This window comes from Poromitra crassiceps (assembly GCF_964638095.1).
Source record: "Poromitra crassiceps genome assembly, chromosome: 16".
Lineage (NCBI taxonomy): Eukaryota > Metazoa > Chordata > Actinopteri > Beryciformes > Melamphaidae > Poromitra > Poromitra crassiceps.
The window spans coordinates 23,790,463-23,813,457 of NC_139645.1; the positions used below are offsets into that span (position 1 = coordinate 23,790,463).

The 22,995-nt window shown below is 43.3% G+C and overlaps 1 protein-coding gene across 1 annotated transcript; it reads right to left on the reverse strand.

Moving 5' to 3' along the window:
* Positions 1 to 1,064: 1,064 nt before the first annotated feature.
* LOC310791533 (NLR family CARD domain-containing protein 3-like) lies at positions 1,065 to 20,090 on the reverse strand (the record flags this gene model as incomplete). The annotated part of the gene is made up of 4 exons (XM_083653207.1): positions 1,065 to 1,242; positions 6,841 to 7,014; positions 15,342 to 17,157; positions 20,054 to 20,090. 4 exons carry the CDS (start codon positions 20,088 to 20,090, stop codon positions 1,065 to 1,067), a joined length of 2,205 nt encoding a protein of 734 aa, XP_083509333.1.
* Positions 20,091 to 22,995: the final 2,905 nt, after the last annotated feature.

Below are 22,995 nucleotides of genomic sequence, written 5' to 3' on the forward strand. Positions count from 1 at the left end.
AACAGATGCAGTGTGGAGAGAAATAATGAAATGTTTTCTCAGCAGGAGAGAAAGTAAGAGCTGAATTTTGGTTTCTCAGCTGGTTTCAAAAATTAGATCAGCAGGAAAATGAGAGTTCAGGTATTTTCATACGAATGTAGAGCAGAATTTAAATGGTCTGTTAAACAGTAATGGTGATCCTGACCTCAGACTCTCCAGTCTACAGTGTGGACTCCTCAGTCCAGCAGAGAGAAGCTTCATTCCTGAATCTTGGAAGTCGTTGTTAGTCAGGTCCAGCTCTTTCAGATTAGATGACTGGGAGCTGAGAACTGAGGCCAGAGCTTCACAGCTTCTCTCTGACAGCTGACAGACACTCAGCCTGAAGCACAAGAAGACATACTATTGTTATATTGTGTCATTATTGCATTTTTCTACTGACAGACTGTGTTGATGAGGCTTACTGACACTTATATGTAATGTCATCATTGTATGATTTCTACTGACAGACTGTACTGTTGAGGCCCTGGTCTAAAGCAGGTCCACACTAACACTGACAGGAAAACTGGTTTGATTTCCACACATGGTGCTATAAGGTGATTGGATCAATAAATCCTCCAAAATGGCACATGATTTGTTATGCTGCACAACAAGCCATGAAAAAATAAACAAGTGGATATAAATTAGGAAACACTTTAAAAACAAATGGATAGTAAATCTGCAGCCTCAGTAGCTCAGGAAGGCTTTCCACAGTCTCAGCTCACAGGGAACTATCTCCACAGTGTAATTCAGGACCAAAACTAGTCGGCTTTAAATGTGTTCAGTGACATTTTAATATGAATTATCTAACTAGTAACCAGAGGACAGATGTTAAAACTGGGTAGATGATGTTGTCACCTTCCCACTGTTTAACATCTAGCTGCTCTATTTTCAACTAGCTTCACTGGCGTGAAGCTGTATCAATACAAGTCAAATCATCAAGTAAAACCTTCAGGACAACCTATGCAGATTCAGGAATCCTGTTTTGAGAGAATGGACCTCAGTTTGGGAAATGTGTTGAATCAACTGAGAAAAACTGTAAATTGACTTTACCTGAGAGTCTCCAGTCTGCATTCTGGACTGTCCAGTCCAACAGAGAGAAGGTTCCATCCTGAATCTTGCAGGTCATTGTAACTCAAGTCCAGCTCTCTCAGATGGGAGGAGTTGGACTTCAGAGCTGAGGTCAGAACTTCACAGTCAGTCTCCAACAAGCTGCAACCACTCAATCTGAATAAAGAATAAAGCAATAAAATACAATACTCCTTTAAATCTTTAACCAATCCAGTGTCTTATAATCCAATAGACTTCAGCATGTTGTCAGTGTGGATCAGCATCATGTCAGCCTTATATAGTCTTTCCATCTGAAACCAGACAGACTGTCACTCCTCTGTTTCAGGATTGGCCCATTTTCCTTGAAAACTTCCTGTAACAGACCAGATGAATACATCTAAATGCCAAGTAGTTTAAAATAAATAAATAAATGTGTACCGTAAATTCCGGACTATAAGGCGCACCGGTATATAAGCCGCAGCAGCAAAATTGACTGTTTTTTACATATATAAGCCGCACCGGACTATAAGCCGCGGGTGTTTTGATGTTTAATTACCATATGTAAGGGTTCGTGCACAGAGAGGAATGTCGGGAAAGAGATGGCTGTTTGGGGAAGCTCCCATTTATTAACATTTCAACAAAAGGTGCTGTCAACAATCAAACCAGGTACCGTAATCCTTGTCTTCATCTTTTAGGTGAAGGTGCAGCGTCAGAGTCAAAGTCAAGTCACTAATCCTCGTCTTCCTCTTCTTCCTCCGTACTGAAACCAGCAAAGTCCTCAACTTCAGTGTCGGAAACGAACAGGTTCAGGGTGGCTTCGTCAACCGCTCTCCTCTCTCCTTCGTTGTCACTCTCAAAACCAAGGAACTCCTCTTCGTCACTGTCGGTGTCGGAATCGAACAGCCTCTGAAGGCGCCCAGCTGTGCCGGCGTCATCATCACGCAGCAGTCCAGCCTTTCGGAACCCGAATGGAGTTTGTGGTCTTGATGGCTGCTTTCACGGAATCTGTTATATGAGCCCTCATGCTGTCGAGAACGAGCAAAGCTTTTTTTTGGTGAAAGAATCCTCCAGGGCGCTTGACGTAGCACTCAGCCAGCCACTCCTTCATGACACTTTCCATCATCCACCCTTTCTTGTTGACTCTGAGGCATATCCCACTGGGAATTTTCTCTTTCGGCATCGTAATCCGCTTAAAAATCACCATTGGCGGCAGCTTTACTCCAGATGCAGAGCAGGCCAGAACACAAGTGAAATTCGTTCTCTCGTGCCCAGTGGTTCTCAATGTGATCGACGATTCACCTTTCTTGTTAACAGTCCGAGTGAGTGGCAGGTCGAACGTCAAAGGCACTTCATCCATATTTATGATCTGCTCCGGTTCGATGGAATATTCCTTGATCTTCCTTTGTGTGAATTCGCCAAAGTTTGTGATTTTCTCCTGGTAGTCGGGGGAGGGAGTTGTTGGCCGAGTGGCCGTTTGCTTACCGTAATTACCATATGTAAGGGGTCACGCACAGAGGGGATTGTCGGGAAAGAGATGGCTGTTTGAGGAAGCTCCCATTTACCGTATTACCGTAACATTTCAACAAAACAACATAACACAACACCACCTTTGTTTATTTTTACAGTGCACACAGTGTCCGCGGTGTGGTGAAAAGAGGGCAAGAGAGGAAATTAACTCATTGAATGCCAATGACGACAGCTGTCGTCAATTCAAATACTGACGTAGAGTGCCAATGACGACGGTTGTCGTCAATTGCGTTTTTTGACGGTGGGACGTGGATCAATCCCTGATACATCTCTGGTACAACTATTGTAGCTATTGGAGGTCTATAACCTATTTTACAGAACCCTTAGGTGGCGACAGTGCTCTCCACATAACAGAAAGGCAAGGAAAAAACAAAGAAGAAGTCGTTATGGAAACGGAAATCGCATCGCATCCGTATGCATCGATATGCTGAAGCACGTTACTGCAGCTGTGCCTGCAGCAGCCAATCTGCTCCCACAATTGAGCCGCTCTGTGTCGGTTGCGACAGCACATCCGCACATCCACACCGTGGAGTTATTATTCTCAACTGGAAGCATCGTTGCCGGTGACAAACACACGCGGAACGCTGTAAAAAAGCTGCACCCTTCACTGTGCGCACAGCAAACTCAGCAGAGAGCCACCACAGACAGGAGGAGGAGTGTGCAGTTGAGGCGAGGCGAGGCGAGGCGGGGCGGGGCGGGGCGGGGGGGGGGGGGGGGGCACGCAGAGCAGCACGCAACACCCAGACAGACCCAGGCAGCAGGACAGGATTGACAAACGCAAGCCAGAATATCCGATGCCCACCAGCAGCAAATCAAGACCAGCAAGAAGCTGCAACCAGCAGCGCACGCAGGGGCCAGCGCTGCTGGTTGTAGCTAAAAATATTATTCTGCCAAACAAAATTCCCTGGCCTAAACTGTTTTATTGAAGGAAATTATTTTTGAGGTGTGACTACATTAGAAAAGATTAGCTTCAGAGTCAGTGTGTGCTTGAAATGTTTAATTTCACAAAAGGCCAATTATCTCAGCTTCTAGAAAAAAATTACTTTTTTTGGATGAATCAAGCTATCTTCTCCGGCTCATAACTAAAGAACGGAAAATGGGATCAATAAACTTTTTTTTGCAGATGATAGAATAGAGTCTCATCGTTCTTTGTGCGTGTTCAGTGTTTACATAGTAATATCACACAATATTCTGTGGGCCTCGAGAAATCACTGAAAACGCTCTGAAACTCTGGCACTGGGAGCGTCCGTTCTCCAAAAGTGGCTGGCACTCAATGAGTTAAAACAGAAGTGGATTTATAGTTAGAAAGAGTGCTAAAAAAGAGAGATTTTATTTGTATTTTTTTTTTTTTTCTGAAAAAATCCATAGATAAGCCGCACCGTTATATAAGCCGCAGGGCCAAAAAACGGGGAAAAAGCCGCGGCTTATAGTCCGGAATTTACGGTAGTTATAGTCCAGAATCCACTTTTTGGGGGACACAATTTTCAGTTGGCAGTTTATCTGGAAAAGTTGTAATACAAGCAGAATTTGAATTGGATGGGGAACTTAACCCTAACTGGACCCTAACTTAACCTGAACCCTCCAATGGACCTATCGTTAAGTCCTGCCACGAACGCAGACGAGCCAATTACAGGGCGTGCAGCTCTACAATACAATCGGACATTCTCAGCTTAGAGTTCCATAGAGAAGCACTAGAAAACGCGAGTTTCCTCTGGTTTCATACATTTATAAGTTGAAAAAATGGTCAAACGATGTGCATGGGGGTAAATTGACCATTACGAGGTATCCTGGGAGGCCAGGCAATGGATAATATTAAACTAGTAAACGTAGATCCACTCACATCCACAATGATGCTGCTGTTTTGGACGTTAAATCTGCATCGTGGTGACAGCGACATGAGTCCTCTCCCTCATTTGCCTTCCGTGATCCAAAAGTATCATTATATCATCATGGTATTCAGAAAGTTGGCAAAAGAAAATGCTGAATTATGCGAGTTTCCAGTCATTACGTTATGCACGTAATGCCGGAGTTGGTTGAAGAGGAGGCGCATTGATTGATGTGATTAAAACATCGCCAGACACCAGTCAAACCCTAAAACGAGGGAATTAATCTCGTTCCCCAAATAAATGTGAGGTAGTCAATAGAGAAAACATGATGGAAAAAGTGGTCTGTTGTAGGCTATGCCTCTCCTGATCTGCTACACCCATGCGTGCGTGCTGTTGTCTCGCTATGAAAAACATCAACACTATATTAATTTAACGTTTGTTGATTATACAGAGGTAGGCCTACTATATTAATTTAACGTTTGTTGATTATACAGAGGTAGGCCTACATAAAACAGATTGCCAGGCGCCACTCTTCAATTCGGCATATATATAATCCACGGAGAGGTTACTCAAGTGAATAAAATGTAAATTCTGGATGTCAGTCGCCTGTTATCCCCACTGGTTATCTCGCTGTCTTCCTTCGTTAAGTGCATGTTTGGTTTGATTTGCTAAAGCCGTTTCCATGCACTTATCTCATTTATTTTTATCGATAGCTTTAAATGTTGTACATCGCCCTCCATGGCATAGTGAAGTACTTTATGATGATTCTAGACAATATCAGGCCTCAAAAAGTTGTGAAGAGCGTCTTGGGATATAACTTTGACAGTGACGGCTGCCATTTATTCTAGTTAGTCTGCCTTGTGTTTGTGCAAGTGAGGACGGGGGGTGGGGCTTAGCGATAGGTCAATTGTCTATACGGAAGCAACAGATTAGAGCAAATCAAATATTGCAGGGTTTTATCAAATCTAGGAAGTGAGTTAAAATGGAAATCCGAATGGGCTGGGGATATACAGTATATAAATCCCATATATACTGTATATCCCATATATATATATATATATATATATATATATATATATGGGATATACAGTATCCATATATATATATATATATATATATATATATATATATATATATATATATATATATATATATATATATATATATATATGGATACTGTATATCCCATATATATATATATATATATATATATGGGATATACAGTATATAAATCCCATATATACTGTATATCCCATATATATATATATATATATATATGGGATATACAGTATCCATATATATATATATATATATATATATATATATATATATTTTAGTCATGGCCTTAGAAATAGTAGGGGGGTTATGATTTTGCTTAAGAAGGAACTGCAACAACACAAGGGTCGCAGGTTCACACCCCCATGCTACCTCCGGCTTGGTCGGGCGTCCATACAGGCACGATTGGCTGTGTTTGCAGGTGGGAAGCCGGATTATGGGTGTGTCCTGGTCGCTGCTCTAGCGCCTCCTCTGGTCGGTTGGGGCGCCTGTTCGGGCGGAAGGAAACTGGTGGCAATAGCGTGATCCTCCCACGTGCTACGTCCTGCCGGTGTAGTTCCCCGCTGTCAGGTGAAAATAAGCGGCTGGCAACTGCGCATGTGTCAGAGGAAGCATGGTGCTAGTCTACAGCAGGGGTGCCCAATACGTCGATCGCGATCGACCGGTAGTGTGGTAGATCGCATGGCATTGAGGGGGGATTTTCTTTTTCTTTTTTTATAATAAAACAAAATATAATGGAAGTACATGCAGTTGTTTATTTTAATTATGGATCATAATACAATGCAATTGTATTGTAAAGTGAGAAAAAATAAATCATGTATTGGGGGAAAAAGTGATGCATCGATTTAAGATGCATCGATAATCGTAATCGAATCGAATCGTAGCCCTCTGAATCGTAATCGAATCGAATCATGTGGCCAGTGAAGATTCACAGCCCTAATGTCAAGTGGTTGTGGGACAACGAGAAAGTGTTGTGAGGTTAGTTACTGCAGGCTGGAAACGATGTGTGTGCGTTTGCGATGTTGAAACTGGACTGGTAGATCTCGGGAGGCTGGCTACTTGAAAAGTAGATCTTGGGTCAAAAAAGTTTGGGCACCCCTGGTCTACAGCCTACAGTCTACAGAAAAAAGAAGGAACTGCAACACACAGTCTACGCTGTCCAAACTGATGAGAATGGAAGAGGGAGATCTACAGTATGCTAGATGTTACAATAGATAACTTATGTTCAAAGCAGACTAGCTGGGGAGCTAAGCCCCTAAAACCAGATCATGTCTGATTTCAGATTGATCGACTCTATACAGACGTCCACACATTATAAAATTCATATAATATTCATATCAGCACATTATTAAATATGATGTCTGACCTCAGAGTCTCCAGTCTGCAGTGTGGACTCTCCAGTCCGGCACAGAGCAGCTTCACTTTTTTTGAATCATGCAGGTTGCTGTCACTCAGGTCCAGTTCTGTCAGATGGGAGTTGGACTTCAGAGCTGAGGCCACAACTTCACAGTGAGCCTCATTCAACTCGCAGAACCTCAATCTGAATAAAGAATAAAGAAGAAGTTGAACTTCACAGCTGAGACCAGGGGCCCTGGTCTCGCAAACGCACTGATTAGCGCTTGTGCAGTGTTTAACGGTGGGCACTAGTGCAATTTGGAGGCGTGCCCAAACCCTCTGCTATTCTCCCTGCCGTGCAAAATGCCTGTGTGCTCCGTGCAAAATCATGAAATGGGCGTGCTTATCACCTGTGCAGGCAAGAATGATGCAGGCCACACTGATTGGTTTGATTGATGTAAAGCCCAGACCCTGGGCATCACATCAATCAAACCAATCAGATTCCCGTCTCTCACTCCCTTTAATACCGTTTGTGGGTGTGGAGAACCCGGCACATATTTGTATTATCGATCATAATCATTTCCACCTCATAATTTTCACATAAATCACCCAAATGATGTTATTTTTTAATGTGTACTCCCAGGACTATCAAAAAGGTGTTGTCTATTCACTGTAAGAATGGCACTTAACTGTTTCTGCAAATGAACTCTATCATTATCTATCTATTTATTTACATTGCCAAGAGAGAATGAGAGATATACTGTATAGAGATAGGGAGAGAGAGAAAGGGAGGCAATGGATTTCTCACATGAAGGCAGGTAATACAATAGGGCTTATTGTATTGTAGAAACAGAGGTAGGCAACAGTACTCGAATTAGAGTAAATCTTGAGTTTTTTTTATTAAGGGCAAAACAGATGCGTTTCAGCCTTAGGCCATCATCAGTGTGCTTTTACTCTAATTCGAGTGCTGTTGCCTACCTCTGTTTCTGTGATCTCCCTGCACCGATTGAGCTGCTTATTGTATTGTAGCCTATATATTCATATCTTTTCTTCACTCAGTTTAGGCTCAAGCAAATACTGAAAAGTCAAATGGAACTAGCAGCACTCACAGGTCAAGTTTGAAAAAAAGGTTTTAATCCACACAGCAGCAGTGAACAGGTGTTTCAGCCTGTGGCTTTCCTCAGTGTTAATGAGAGAATGGGTGTGACCTCACATATAAAACGAGGCAAATTTGAGGTTGATTATGTTTATAAGAACAATCCTTCTTGTTCTTTTGTCAAATGTTGGTAGATACATTGATGATTTGTTTTGTGTTCACTGGTTCATCTGAGGAGCTGGAGGGGTTGAAGGAATTTCTTAATTCTAGAGTTCCTACTATCACCTTCACGTTAGAGGCAAGCAGTGAGTCTGTGTCCTTTTTAGATGTGAAAGTTAATACATGTGAATTACTACAAAGATATATAGGGCCCCAGGACTTCAGAGTTGAGGGGGCCTTATCGTCATAAAAGCTGTAATTTAGCACTTGCGTGTGTTTAGCGCTGAGCGCACTGCAAAATGGGGGCGTGCTCAAGTGTGTTGACATCTCACAACAATCATCACATCATTTAAAAACATCTGTGATTTGCAGCTTTTAATTGATGCAATTCGGGTTAGTCAAGTCAAGTCAAGTCAAGTTTATATAGCCCTAATTCACAAGCATGTCTCAGAGGGCTTCACAGAGAATATGTCTAGCTAATTCTAGCTGACACAACAGTAGCCAATTACAGAATAAAGATAACACTTTGAACAATTGGTAGAGAAATATAGAAAATATAGAAATATAGGATAGAGCAGAGGAGAGAGCAGGAGAAGGGAGGAGAGCAGGGGGAATGTGAGAGAGTGATGGGGTGGGGAGGGAATGGGAAATGTTGGAGAGTATAGGAGGTGGGGAAGGAGCAAGAGGAGAGAGCAGGAGAAGGGAAGGGGGGGGAGCGGGGGATAAGAGAGCAGGGTTCTTTGGTTGGCTGGAAAATAGAAACATGTTTGCAATGGGGAAACAGGGACATTTAATTGACAATAATATTGCAAGTAAGCTACAATGTCCAAGTTTTCTCAATTCATTTCCCATTAACCCCTATTTGTAGCGTATCTTTTTCCTGAGGGAGGGAGATGGGAACTGACAGATGCATGTAGGCTACTCAAAGGGGGGGAAATAATTGTAGACTAATATTATAGTAGGCTATTAATTGGCATTAATTGGTGATTCATTCATCTGGGCGATGCAGTATGTGTGCACGTGTGCGGTTTTGGAGAGAGAGAGGGGGGGTATAATCGATCATATTAACACAACATTTTCACCTCCAGTGTTTCCCATACATAAAGGAATTTGTGGCGGACCGCCACAATAAGATGTTGACCAAAAAAAAAAAAATTTTTTTTTTTTACAGTGCACCTGAACGCAACATGCAAGATATCCGCTGAATAAGTGTCCAATAAATGTTCATGTCATTCTGGCCAATACTTCTGTTATAGCATTTCAGTCTGGAATATGGAATATCTTTCAATAATCTATGATTTAGCTGCTAAATTGTCAAATACCGCCATCTGCTCGCTACCCAGGCACTTATGTATGTACTTAACCCAACTAACTTAACCTAACTAACTATCCGATGTGCACAACACTGTCAGCCTAAACTCCGGCTGACACCCCAAAAACCTACAATCCGCTACAGAAAAATGTATATTGTTTGTTTATTAACTGGCCCCTCGCCTTCTATCATTTCACGAAAGTGGCAAAGCAAGTTGAGTATCCCTGACCTATAGGGAGAAATTTAGTTTGTCATTGTAAACCCACAGTACAGTAATGATGACATGTTCTTCATAGATCTAGCCTTTTAATTTTGCTCTTAAGCTTTCTCAAAGTACACCAAATTCATGCATTTTACTTTAAAATGTTTAAAAAAATCTCGCGGGGGGGGCATGTCCCCGCACCCCCCTAGGGGGTCTGCGGTCCCCCACCACAAATTCTCAAAATCCTGTGGGAAACACTGACCTCATAATTTTCACATAAACTCCCAAAATAATGTTATTTTTTAATGTGCACTTAAGGGAATATCAAACAGGTGTTGTCTATTCATTTTAAGGATGGCATTTAACTGTTTCTGCAAATGAATTTGAATGAAATTGCACGATGGACACTGTGTAATCTCCATGCGTAATTTGAACATCTCCACAGCATCACATCAAACATCGCATCAACACCATCGCATAACAATAACACTGGGCCCTATCGTGGCAAAAGCGGTAATTTAGCGCTTGCGCCGGGCGCAGCACAAATTAATGGACGTTCCCAAATCATCTGCTATTCTCTGTGATGCGCAAAATGCCACTTGTCCCAGTGATTTATGCAGGATTAACTCTGGAAATTATTCAGAGGCGTGCAGGCTTGGTGTGGGCGTTATCATCCACACAACCAATCAGTGTCGCTCCTTTCATTCCCTCCAATTCATTTGCGCAAATGTCATATGGTTGTTCACGCGCATTAGACGTTTTGTTCATATAAATAGGCTATAACATACACATGTAAAAATATTTGTTTCTTTAATAGTTAGGGATGTGTGAGAATTTTAGAACTGGTTTTTAGACCTGCTTTTCAGAGCTCTAAGCGCAAAGAATTGCACGCACAGAGACGATAGCAAATGTGAGGACTTAGCGTGGCCATGCTTGGTTTGGTACCATAAGGCACACCCACAGGTGCGCCGGGCCTGAAAACCCAGTGCAAAAGTGGGCGCTATCGTGGCCAGAGCGCAAATTGGCAGCTGCGCTCGTCCGAAGATAGCATAAACACGCCGAACGGTGCGCAATCCAGAGAGCAAGTGCAAAAAGCAAATAGCGCTTGTACCAAGATAGGGCCACAGGACTTCAGAGCTGAGACCAGGGGCCGGTTGCACAAAACACCATGAGTTAAGACTTTCCTTTGAGTCTGATTTAAGGTGTCTATAAAATAAAATTGACTGCACAAAACACCGTTAAATATTCTACTTTTTTTCCCTTAAAATCTAAACCAAACAGAAAATAATACATGAATGCAATTGTATCATATTAAAGCATTTCTGTAAAAAACAGTTTAAGAAAATAATGAAAAATGATGGAGATTTCAGTGTCAGCTCCACAGGCTGTTCAGTTGTGGTAAAACAACTCAGTAGAACAGCCTGACACCATTAGAGTCAGTCTGGCTTCACCACAGATTTGGTTGGGGTTTAGTAACTTTTAAAGTTTTGAGCCTACAGCGTCATATTTACCACTTTGTCAGCTCGGTCATGTGACTCTCTGTAATTATGATATTTCTGACATGAGCTGAAGGCAGGAGAAGACTGGGGGAAACTTTCATACACAAATCAACTTCATTGCAGTAGTTAGGTAGCTAGCAATCACATGTCACTGTGCCAGGGTCTGCGTGGGAGATTAGTTCCTGGTGTGTGTGCATGCATGCATTCACTCACTCACTCACACGCACACACACACACACACACACGCACGCACGCACGCAAACACACACACACACACACACACACACAGATTTCAATCATAAAATCAGTTTTATACAGTTGATATATGCTATAGTTTATATAGGTGTTTATACCATGGTCTGGGTGAATACTCGATTCTGATTGGCTGCAGGGTATCCATTAAAAAGTGATAATGTACAGTTGGTAAAGTCGTTCAGCCAAATGGTCTGTTCACCATTCATATCAATGCGCCATAGTTTCAACAGTGTTATCAAGAGACCAGTTTGAGCTCTATACCACCGTTAACGCTTAATATGGCAAAGTAACTATTTAGATTACCCCTGAGTGCTCAGTTTATTAAAATAATGGCTATTTAGAAATCTGATTTTCGTTCTGGTCAGCTGACAGAAGCCGGGCTCTCAGCTGTCAACTGTCAAACCCTCTGTTTACAACTTGCAGCAACCAGCAGCCAGTCGCTCTGGGAGAGCGTGCGCTGCCTCTTTACAAATCAAGTCAAAGAGGAAAAAGACGAGATCAACAAAAAGAAAACAACGAAATGGGGAGTTAACAGCAACACACTGAGAGACGTCCTTGTACAAAACATACCTGGACTCCAACATACTGAAAGCAGATAGTTTTCACTCCTGCCTCGCGCCGTTTACGTCTTATAAGATCCGCAGACGTTAACGTAATTCCCTGGAATGCGAGTTTAAACGACCCAGTTACATGGCGTTGCATTCTTAGACATTGCCGTTTTATTTTGTATGTTGTTACATAGGCTACGATTGGGGAAATTATTAGTTAGCTTGATTCTAGAATTGTGCCAGGTGTAGAAACTCAGCAGCCATTTTATCCAATGATAGCCTAATCTCGAGGGGACTATTTTGTCTCGCCGGTTCTGAACTCATATTCAAGGTTATGAAAACTAGATTTTGATTTCAAAATGCATGGAAATATAAATGAATGGCCTTGTTTTGTTTCTTTGGCAAGTGACCATGGTATAAGCGGGTTAATGCACTTCGAGGTGTCCATTATCACTTTTTAAGGGACTTCGCGGAGGCAACCATCCACGTCGTCCCTTAAAAAGTGATAATAGACACCTCGTCGTGCATTAACCCTTACATATATAAGGTTTATATAATACATTAAATCATTGATATGAAATATTTAATCATCATGGGAGAAAAATCATTAAAAAAAAAAACATTATTTAATTATTTATTTATTTAATTATTTGGTTATTTATTTCAATCCTGCCAAAATAATTGTATGACCCCCAGGGAACCAATGGACTAAAGAATTAAACTCAAGAAACAACCAATCTGTTAGATCAGTCACTGGAATGTGACTGAACCTGGAACAACTGTAATACCTTTACTCCGTTACAGGAAAAAATAATGTGATTACAGTGACACTACTTTTAACTACTGTACTCTTAAGACATTAGCCTACTTTGTAACATGTTACGCCCAACACTGTGTATCACTGCTGTGTAGCACAACAGTGTGTATGTTTGAGGAATTATAGATCTCTATTGTAACTCTGATGAGCCACTTTCAGACATGAAACCCGGGCGATACGTGAAGTGTACCCTTTCAGACATGAGGCATGTTGCTTTCATACATGTGGACCACCTCCGGGTGTAAAGTAGAGAGGGGGGGGGGGGGGGGGTGGGGGGGGGGGGGATTTGGGCATGACCACACAATGGGGAGTTGTGAAAACTGACCACACAGCTGTACTTCACTGTCTGAGCATAGCCTTAAGTGAATCGCATTGACATTCAACAAACTATCACGACATGCAGAATCTGAAAACAAGTTGCTAAAAATACATAATGGGCGATAACTGCCTAACGTTCACGGTATATAATCTTTTGCGGATAACGTTAGTAATTAATTAGTCTCTTAAAACAGACTGTATCATCTACATCCGGCGAATGCAGCTATATACAGTCTGTACGTTACACCCCCAGAACATGCACAAGGAAGTTGGGAAAAAAACCTTCAGACTGGAAGGAAGTTCTACGGAATCCGACCAATCACGACACGCGAATGCGGCATATTGGATTCTGATTGGACTAATGAGCGGAAGACCCGCCTTTCTGCCGGCATATTGGATTCTGATTGGACTAATGAGCGGAAGACCCACCTTTCTGCTTCCCATTCCGGTTGGTGCATGATTCTCCCCCACGAAGTACAGACGGTATGGCGGAAGCATTTGAAAATTGCGGAAGCCAACTCGTCTGTTCTAAGAGACTAGTAATTAATTAAACAACCCTACAACTCACGCCCAGATGCATCGATTTCCTCGAGTCTCAAGCGCTAAAAATAAAACGGGTCTTTGCTATGTTCAGTCCTAAAATCCGTCCATCCTACTAGAATTATACAGAATACAGGAAGCTAGACGTTTTTACCTTCAAAATAAAATCAATGTTGTATTGCTTAGTAACAAGAAATCAGAACGGTCGACTCACTACGGGTTAAAATTGACTTTTCGAAGGGAGCAGATATTCTTCCAGTTTATCTCTGTTCTGTATTTTTCGGATAACACACACAAAAAAATATTACACATGCATCCTGACTTGACGCTACTTGGAATTTGCGGTTCTGCACGTGAAACTTCACAAATGCTGTGTAAACGTTAAATCAAAGGCATGAACGCAACCAGATCCAGATACCCTACCTGGCGATGTCCAATACTGGGAAGCAGGACGACCCTCGCGTCCAAAAATGCTCATTAAATGTGTGTGCTGTGCGAAGCTATGCAGAAATGAAATAAGATCAAAGCCATGAGCGTTTCAATCCAGCAACATGTAGCCTGTTAGCTGACACACACGGAGCAGGTTTGAGCTTCATTTGGAAAAACTGAAATGGCATGATGTTTTTTTTGCTCGCTCATTCACATCGACTATTTATATAATAATAATCTGTCACACTGGCTTTCTGTCTCTCTCCCTCTCCTCATGCACTCACTGAGCTGGCTACTTCACGGAGCTCTGGAGGGGGGGGGGGACAATCCGCCCCTGATACTAGGGCTCGAGGTTGTCTTACCTCAGGAGAATAGGAGGGTCGCGGGAGCGTGCATAGCTCACCAAAATGTGTTCATACATACACCGCCATCCGGATGCCCTCTAGATAACCCCCGAGTTCCAAGGCATGTCTGAAAGCGGCTATGGTGTCAGGTATGAAGGTCACTCTAGTCTACACCGGGGGTTTTTAAAGTGTGGGAGACTGCGCCTCCCCTCAGAGCACATATAGACCAACACCCCCCCCCCCCCCTCCTCCCCACACACACACACACACACACACACACCCACCCACACACACACACACCATTTATTATTGCCATTTATTTTTTGTATGCTCCACTCGGGCATAAGGAGTTCCAAAAATGTTGTAAACATCTTTATCCTATATTCTTTAATATGTTAAAACCTCTTTATCCTGCTTTTTTCAAATATCCTCTTTAAAACATTTTATACATCTTTATCCACTCTGAAGGACTTTTAATCATTTTTTAAAATCATCTTTATTATAACTAGCAGGATACCCGCCCCGTGCAGTGTATCGAGTAAATGTTGAGTTCTCTGTATGTTCATCCTCTATGGACTGTGTCTGCAGCCAGGCTGGCCAGCGTGGACAGACAGTTCTCCAGCCCCATAAATCTAGTAAAATTTGTCTGAAATAGCTCCCCAACAGATACAAAAATATGACCATATATGTGTTTGATGTACATACAAATAACTGCCGCAATTGGATTGGTGAAACACGCATTTTAAAAAAATTGTGTTTTCCTTCTTTCTGGTTTCTCCTCTGACACCATGAGCTCACCTCACAGAGGCAGTCAGACTGCGGGCGATGTGCCCCTGGATGAAGCCACGGTCTGCGTGACGTAAATTCCGTCATTCTGCGTACGCTAATTTTGTGACTGCACTGACATATCTGGTGGAGGCTGTGCATTTTCTTCTATTTTTTCCGCGTCACGTCAGGGAAGGCGCGCCTCACTTTTAAAACCACTTCTATACTGTTACTAACGGAGTACTAACCGAGCCTTCCTGCAGTTCCTCACAGCTGGGATCAGTCTCTGTCGCCCCATTGTTGATGTGTTGTAGGCCTCCAGGTCGAACACATCCAGAACCTCCTCTGACATCTGCAGCATGTAGGCCAGAGCTGAGCAGTGAATCTCAGAGAGTTTACTCTCCGATCTGTTCTCTGACTTCAGGAACTTTTGGATCTCCTGGTGTACTGACTGGTCATTCATCTCAATCAAACAGTGGAAAATGTTGATGCTTCTTTCAGGAGAGGTTAAGAAATGTGCATCATTCTTCTTATCACTGTTCATCTCCTTCAGGTTGCTGATGGCTCTCTGGATGCTTTCAGGCCTGCTCTCTGTCTGACCCAGCAGGCCTCGTAAGAGTTTCTGGCTGGACTCCAGTGAGAGGCCATGAAGGAAGCGGACAAAGAGGTCCAGGTGGCCATTTTTACTCTTCAGGGATTTGACCATGGCTCTCCTCAGAAAGACATCCAAGGATTGTTCACCATCTTCTTCTTCTTTCAGGAATCTCTCCAGTACCCTCTCATAGTTTGTGTGACAGTGAAACATGTAGACAGCAGCCAGAAACTCCTGAACACTCAGATGGACAAAGCAGAAGACCTTGTCCTGCTGGTACAGCACACACTCCTCTTTAAAGATCTGTGTGAAGACTCCTGAGTACACTGAGGCTGCTGTGATATCAATGCCACACTTTGTCAGGTCGGCTTCATAGAAGATCAGGTTGCCTGTCTCCAGCTGCTCAAAAGCCAATTTTCCCAGAGAGAGAATCATCTCCCTGGTCTCTGTAGTCCAGTGTGGATCTGTCTCAGCTCTCCCATGATACTTGATGTTCTGCTGTTTGCACTGAACCAGCAGGAAGTGGATGTACATCTCAGTCAGGGTCTTGGGCAGGTCTTTTCCCTCACTGGATTTCAACAGATCCTCCAGAACTGTAGCAGTGATCCAGCAGAAGATTGGGATGTGGCACATGATGTAGAGGGTTTGTGACGTCTTGATGTCTTTGATTATTCTTTTGGCCTCCTGCTCATCTTTGAATCTCTTCCTGAAGTACTCTTCCTTCTGTGGGTCAGTGAAGCCTCTCACCTCTGTCACCATGTCAACAAACTTTCCAGGGATCTGATTGGCTGCTGCAGGTCGTGTGGTTACCCAGAGGCGAGCAAGGGGAAGGAGTTTCCCCTTGATGAGGTTTGTCAGCAGCACATCCACTGAGGTTGACTCTGTAACATCAGTCAGGATCTCGTTGTTCTTGAAGTCCAGAGGAAATCGACACTCATCCAGACCGTCAAAGATGAACACAACCTGGAACTTGTCAAAGCTACAGATTTGTGCTTCTTTGGTGTCCGGAAAGAAGAGATGAAGAAGTTCCACCAAGCTGAACTCTTTATCTTTCAGCAGATTCAGCTCTCGGAAAGTGAACGGAAATATGAACTGTATATCGTGGTTGGTTTTGTCTTCAGCCCAGTCCAGAGTGAACTTCTGTGTTAAGACTGTTTTCCCAATGCCAGCCACTCCCTTTGTCATCAATGTTCTGGTTGGTTCATCTCTTCCAGGTAAGGGATTAAAGATGTCTTCACATCTGATGGTTGTTTCTGGTCTCACTGGTTTCCTGGATGCTGCTTCAATCTGTCTGACCTCATGTTCATCATTGACCTCTCCACTCCCTCCCTCTGTGAGGTAATGCTCTGTGTACATCTGATTCAGAAGTGTTGGGTTTCCTGCTTTAGCAATGCCCTCAAACAAACACTGAAACTTCTCCTTCAGACTGGATTTGTGTTTTTGTTGTGGGTGTTGATGTTGATGTTGAGTTTCTGAAAGAACAAAGAACATCAGTGAGCAGATGTTTTGGTAAACATGAGAAATGTGAACATTTCCTGGTAAATGTGTATCTCCACTCCATGACATCTCTTCAGCTCATCAGTGGTGAGTGGACAAACAGGTCCTGATTGTGTGCAGCTCAGTGTGAAAGACAACTGGTGTGGTGCTGTTTTGTTTCCCAGTGTGCACCACTGTGTTCAGCATATCACACTCATATTAACAAATGAATAATTTTACCAGATTATCCAGAGGGTTTCTGCTCATTTAACTTTAACTCTTGTAATGAATAGATCTAGTTTGGCAAATGTTTAGATTTTCAGCACAGTTTGGACATGCTCATGGCTTCTATCATTTTAAACTATAGCCACTATAAACTGTAAAGTTCCAACATGAAGGAGGACTAAACTCAGTTTCTTTATCTTGTGTTCTTGTTGGAATGGATTTGGCATGTTCCAAACCGATGACTCAAATACATTCAGAAAAAAATTAACAGGTCTTAACAAGTCAAATGAGATCAAAATGAGCAAAACTCAAATATAATGTTCTTCTCTCTCTCTAATAATTTGTTTCTTGTTTGGTTATATGTTCTTTCTTTGTTGCGGTTGAGAACTGTGGCTTAACAGCATCTTCCAGCTACAGCTTGTGCACCTGATTCAAATGAATTAGATGAGGCGCCCCAAATGATTTGTTCCTATATTGTTTTGTCAATTCTTTCACTTATAGGTGGCATCATTGTCTTGAAAACTAAGCAAAACTCTAACAGACATAAATCAGCCATTGTCCACCACCTCCCCTCTCTCTCCATGACATTAAAGCTGTTAAAGACTCTTACTCCTCTGCAGCTCCTCAGCCAGCTCCTCCTGCTTCATTCTCCTCAGGAAGAGCAGTGTGATGTTTAGAAAAGCCTCTGTGCTCCTCAGCTCTTCCTCCACACCATCCACCTCCTCCTCCACCCTCTGGCTCTCTGAGCATTCTGCCTCATCTGGACTCAGAACCCTCCGGAACCTTCTCAGCTCCATCTTCACAAAGGTGATGATGTTCTCCTCAAGCAGCTGGAACAGAATAATATACATATTAAACCTTCATACTAAAATCTGCACACAAAATGACATCCATCTTCAGAGACTGAAAGCCTGCACTGATCTAAAGAGTGCAGCATGGAGATTCAACATGATCTCACAAATAATTATGGAATAGAAATGTTGACCCACAGCACAAAGCCTTCTAGTTTCACAACAATGGCTCTAAAATAGTTGAATGTGAACGTCAGTTTCTGCCTCAGTCCACAGCTACTTCCTGGTTACTAAGCCGGCCGTGACCACCGAGTTGCCCCAGTAGAGAGTTGTGGGAGCCTCATCCTCGCCTCGGCCCCGCCCTCTAGTGGCCAAACAAACTTTATTTTTAACAATTTTAAATGTGTTTTGGTGAAAGTAGAACGTCTGGGCTGTGGACCCACATTACTATGTCACAATTATTTGTGAGACTGTGTCGGGACATTATAATGACCAGAATGGTTTATATGCTACGCCCTGCAGAAAATTACAATCATGACACTAGTCAGATAACTTTCTTAATTTTTAGAAATCCATCTTTCTTTCTTTCTTTCTTTCTTTCTTATTCTTAGTATTTATTAGGATTTTGCTTATATTATTGTACTACTGTGTACTCACTAGTTTCCTGGATGCTGCTTCAATCTGTCTGATCTCATGTTCATCATTGACCTCTCCACTCCCTCCCTCTGTGAGGTAATGCTCTGTGTACATCTGATTCAGAAGTGTTGGGTTTCCTGCTTTAGCAATGCCCTCAAACAAACACTGAAACTTCTCCTTCAGACTGGATTTGTGTTTTTGTTGTTGATGTTGAGTTTCTGAAAGAACAAAGAACAACAGTGAGCAGATGTTTTGGTAAACATGAGAAATGTGAACATTTCCTGGTAAATGTGTATCTCCACTCCATGACATCTCTTCAGTTCATCAGTGGTGAGCGGACAAACAGGTCCTGTGTGCAGCTCAGTGTGAAAGACAACTGGTGTGGTGCTGTTTTGTTTCCCAGTGTGCACCACTATGTTCAGCGTATTACACTCATATTAACACATTAATAATTTTACCAGATTATCCAGAGGGATTCTGCTTATTTACTTTTAAATCTTGTTTGGCAAATGTTTAGATTTTCAGCAGAGTTTGGACATGGTCATGGCTTCTATCATTTTAAACTATAGCCACTATAAACTGTAAAGTTCCAACATGAAGGAGGACTAAACTCAGTTTCTTTATCCTGTGTTCTTGTTGGAATGGATTTGGCATGTTCCAAACCGATGATGACTCAAATACATTCAGAAAAAATGTAAACAGGTCTTAACAAGTCAAATGAGATCAAAATGAGCAAAACTCAAATATAATGTTCAACTGTGGCTTGACGGCATCTTCCAGCTACAGCTTGCACACCTGATTCAAATTAATTAGATGAGGTGCCCCAAATGGTAACTGATGGTAAATGGACTGCATTTATATAGCGCTTTTATCCAAAGCGCTTTACAATGTGCCTGCATTCACCCATTCACACACCGAGGGCGGCCAGCTGCCACGCAGGGTGCTGCCACAGCCATCGGGAGCAATTTGGGGTTCAGTGTCTTGCCCAAGGACACTTCGACATGCGGACTGGAGGAGCCGGGGATCGAACCACCAACCTTCCGATTAGTGGACGACCCGCTCTACCTCCTGAGCCACAGCCGCCCCAAATGATTTGTTCCTATATTGTTTTGCCAATTCTTTCACTTATAGGTGGCATCAATATCTTGAAAATGAAACAAAACTCTAACAGACATAAATCACCCATTGTCCACCACCTCCCCTCTCTCTCCATGACATTAAAGCTGTTAAAGACTCTTACTCCTCTGCAGCTCCTCAGCCAGTTCCTCCTGCTTCATTCTCCTCAGGAGGAGCAGTGTGATGTTTAGAAAAGCCTCTGTGCTCCTCCTCGGCTCTTCCTCCACACCATCCACCTCCTCCTCCACCCTCTGACTCTCTGAGCATTCTGCCTCATCTGGACTCAACCTTCTCAGCTCCATCTTCACAAAGGTGACAATGTTCTCCTCAAGCAGCTGGAACAGAATAATATACATATTAAATCTGCAGACAAAATTACATCCATCTTCAGAGACTGAAAGCCTGCACTGATCTAAAGAGTTCAGCATGGAGATTCAACATGATCTCACAAATAATTATGGAATAGAAATGTTGACCCACAGCACAAAGCCTTCTAGTTTCACAACAATGGCTCTAAAATTGTTGAATGTGAACGTCAGTTTCTGCCTCAGTCCACAGCTACTTCCTGGTTACTGAGCCGGCCGTGACCACCGAGTTGCCCCAGTAGAGAGTTGTGGGAGCATCATCCTCGCCTCACCCTCGCCTCGGCCCCGCCCTCTAGTGGCCAAACAAACTTTATTTTTCAACAATTTTAAATGTGTTTTGGTGAAAGTAGAAAGTCTGGGCTGTGGACCCACATTACTATGTCACAAGTCTTTGTGAGACTGTGTTGGGACATTATAATGACCAGAATGGTTTATATGCTACGCCCTGCAGAAAATTACAATCATGACACTAGTCAGATAACTTTCTTAATTTTTAGAAATCCATCTTTCTTTCTTTCTTTCTTTCTTTCTTTCTTTCTTATTCTTAGTACTTATTAGGATTTTGCTTATATTATTGTAGTACTGGAGGTGTACCGTTAGGGGGGGCTGTAGGGAAAGTACTGTACTGACATATTTGGGTCAAAGGTTTCTCTTGTCCATGAAATGACATCATCCTAAGATACAAAGGAAGAGCAGCTCATGTTGATGATACTGATTGAGGACGCCGACAGATGAACCGCATGGATCAAATGCAGTCTGGTAGCTGAAGTGAAGCTATGTTTCTTGAGGACAGCTGGTCGTGTGTGGACACACAGACCTGTGAAGCTATGTTTCTTGAGGACAGCTGGTCGTGTGTGGACACACAGACCTGTGAAGCTATGTTTCTTAAAGACAGCTGGCTGTGTGTGGAGGCACAGACCTGTGAAGCTATGTTTCTTGAGGACAGCTGGTCGTGTGTGGACACACAGACCTGTGAAGCTATGTTTCTTAAAGACAGCTGGCTGTGTGTGGAGGCACAGACCTGTGAAGCTATGTTTCTTAAAGACAGCTGGCTGTGTGTGGAGGCACAGACCTGTGAAGCTATGTTTCTTGAGGACAGCTGGTCGTGTGTGGACACACAGACCTGTGAAGCTATGTTTCTTGAGGACAGTTGGTCGTGTGTGGACACACAGACCTGTGAAGCTATGTTTCTTGAGGACAGCTGGTCGTGTGTGGACACACAGACCTGTGAAGCTATGTTTCTTGAGGACAGCTGGTCGTGTGTGGACACACAGACCTGTGAAGCTATGTTTCTTGAGGACAGCTGGTCGTGTGTGGACACACAGACCTGTGAAGCTATGTTTCTTGAGGACAGCTGGTCGTGTGTGGACACACAGACCTGTGAAGCTATGTTTCTTGAGGACAGCTGGTCGTGTGTGGACACACAGACCTGTGAAGCTATGTTTCTTGAGGACAGCTGGTCGTGTGTGGACACACAGACCTGTGAAGCTATGTTTCTTGAGGACAGCTGGTCGTGTGTGGACACACAGACCTGTGAAGCTATGTTTCTTGAGGACAGTTGGTCGTGTGTGGACGCACAGACCTGTGAAGCTATGTTTCTTGAGGACAGCTGGTCGTGTGTGGACGCACAGACCTGTGAAGCTATGTTTCTTGAGGACAGCTGGTCGTGTGTGGACACACAGACCTGTGAAGCTGTTTCTTGAGGACAGCTGGTCGTGTGTGGACACACAGACCTGTGAAGCTATGTTTCTTGAGGACAGCTGGTCGTGTGTGGACACACAGACCTGTGAAGCTATGTTTCTTGAGGACAGCTGGTCGTGTGTGGACACACAGACCTGTGAAGCTATGTTTCTTGAGGACAGCTGGTCGTGTGTGGACACACAGACCTGTGAAGCTATGTTTCTTGAGGACAGTTGGTCGTGTGTGGACGCACAGACCTGTGAAGCTATGTTTCTTGAGGACAGCTGGTCGTGTGTGGACGCACAGACCTGTGAAGCTATGTTTCTTGAGGACAGCTGGTCGTGTGTGGACACACAGACCTGTGAAGCTATGTTTCTTGAGGACAGCTGGTCGTGTGTGGACGCACAGACCTGTGAAGCTATGTTTCTTGAGGACAGCTGGTCGTGTGTGGACACACAGACCTGTGAAGCTATGTTTCTTGAGGACAGCTGGTCGTGTGTGGACACACAGACCTGTGAAGCTATGTTTCTTGAGGACAGTTGGTCGTGTGTGGACACACAGACCTGTGAAGCTATGTTTCTTGAGGACAGTTGGTCGTGTGTGGACACACAGACCTGTGAAGCTATGTTTCTTGAGGACAGCTGGTCGTGTGTGGACACACAGACCTGTGAAGCTATGTTTCTTGAGGACAGCTGGTCGTGTGTGGACACACAGACCTGTGAAGCTATGTTTCTTGAGGACAGTTGGTCGTGTGTGGACGCACAGACCTGTGAAGCTATGTTTCTTGAGGACAGCTGGTCGTGTGTGGACGCACAGACCTGTGAAGCTATGTTTCTTGAGGACAGCTGGTCGTGTGTGGACACACAGACCTGTGAAGCTATGTTTCTTGAGGACAGCTGGTCGTGTGTGGACGCACAGACCTGTGAAGCTATGTTTCTTGAGGACAGCTGGTCGTGTGTGGACACACAGACCTGTGAAGCTATGTTTCTTGAGGACAGCTGGTCGTGTGTGGACACACAGA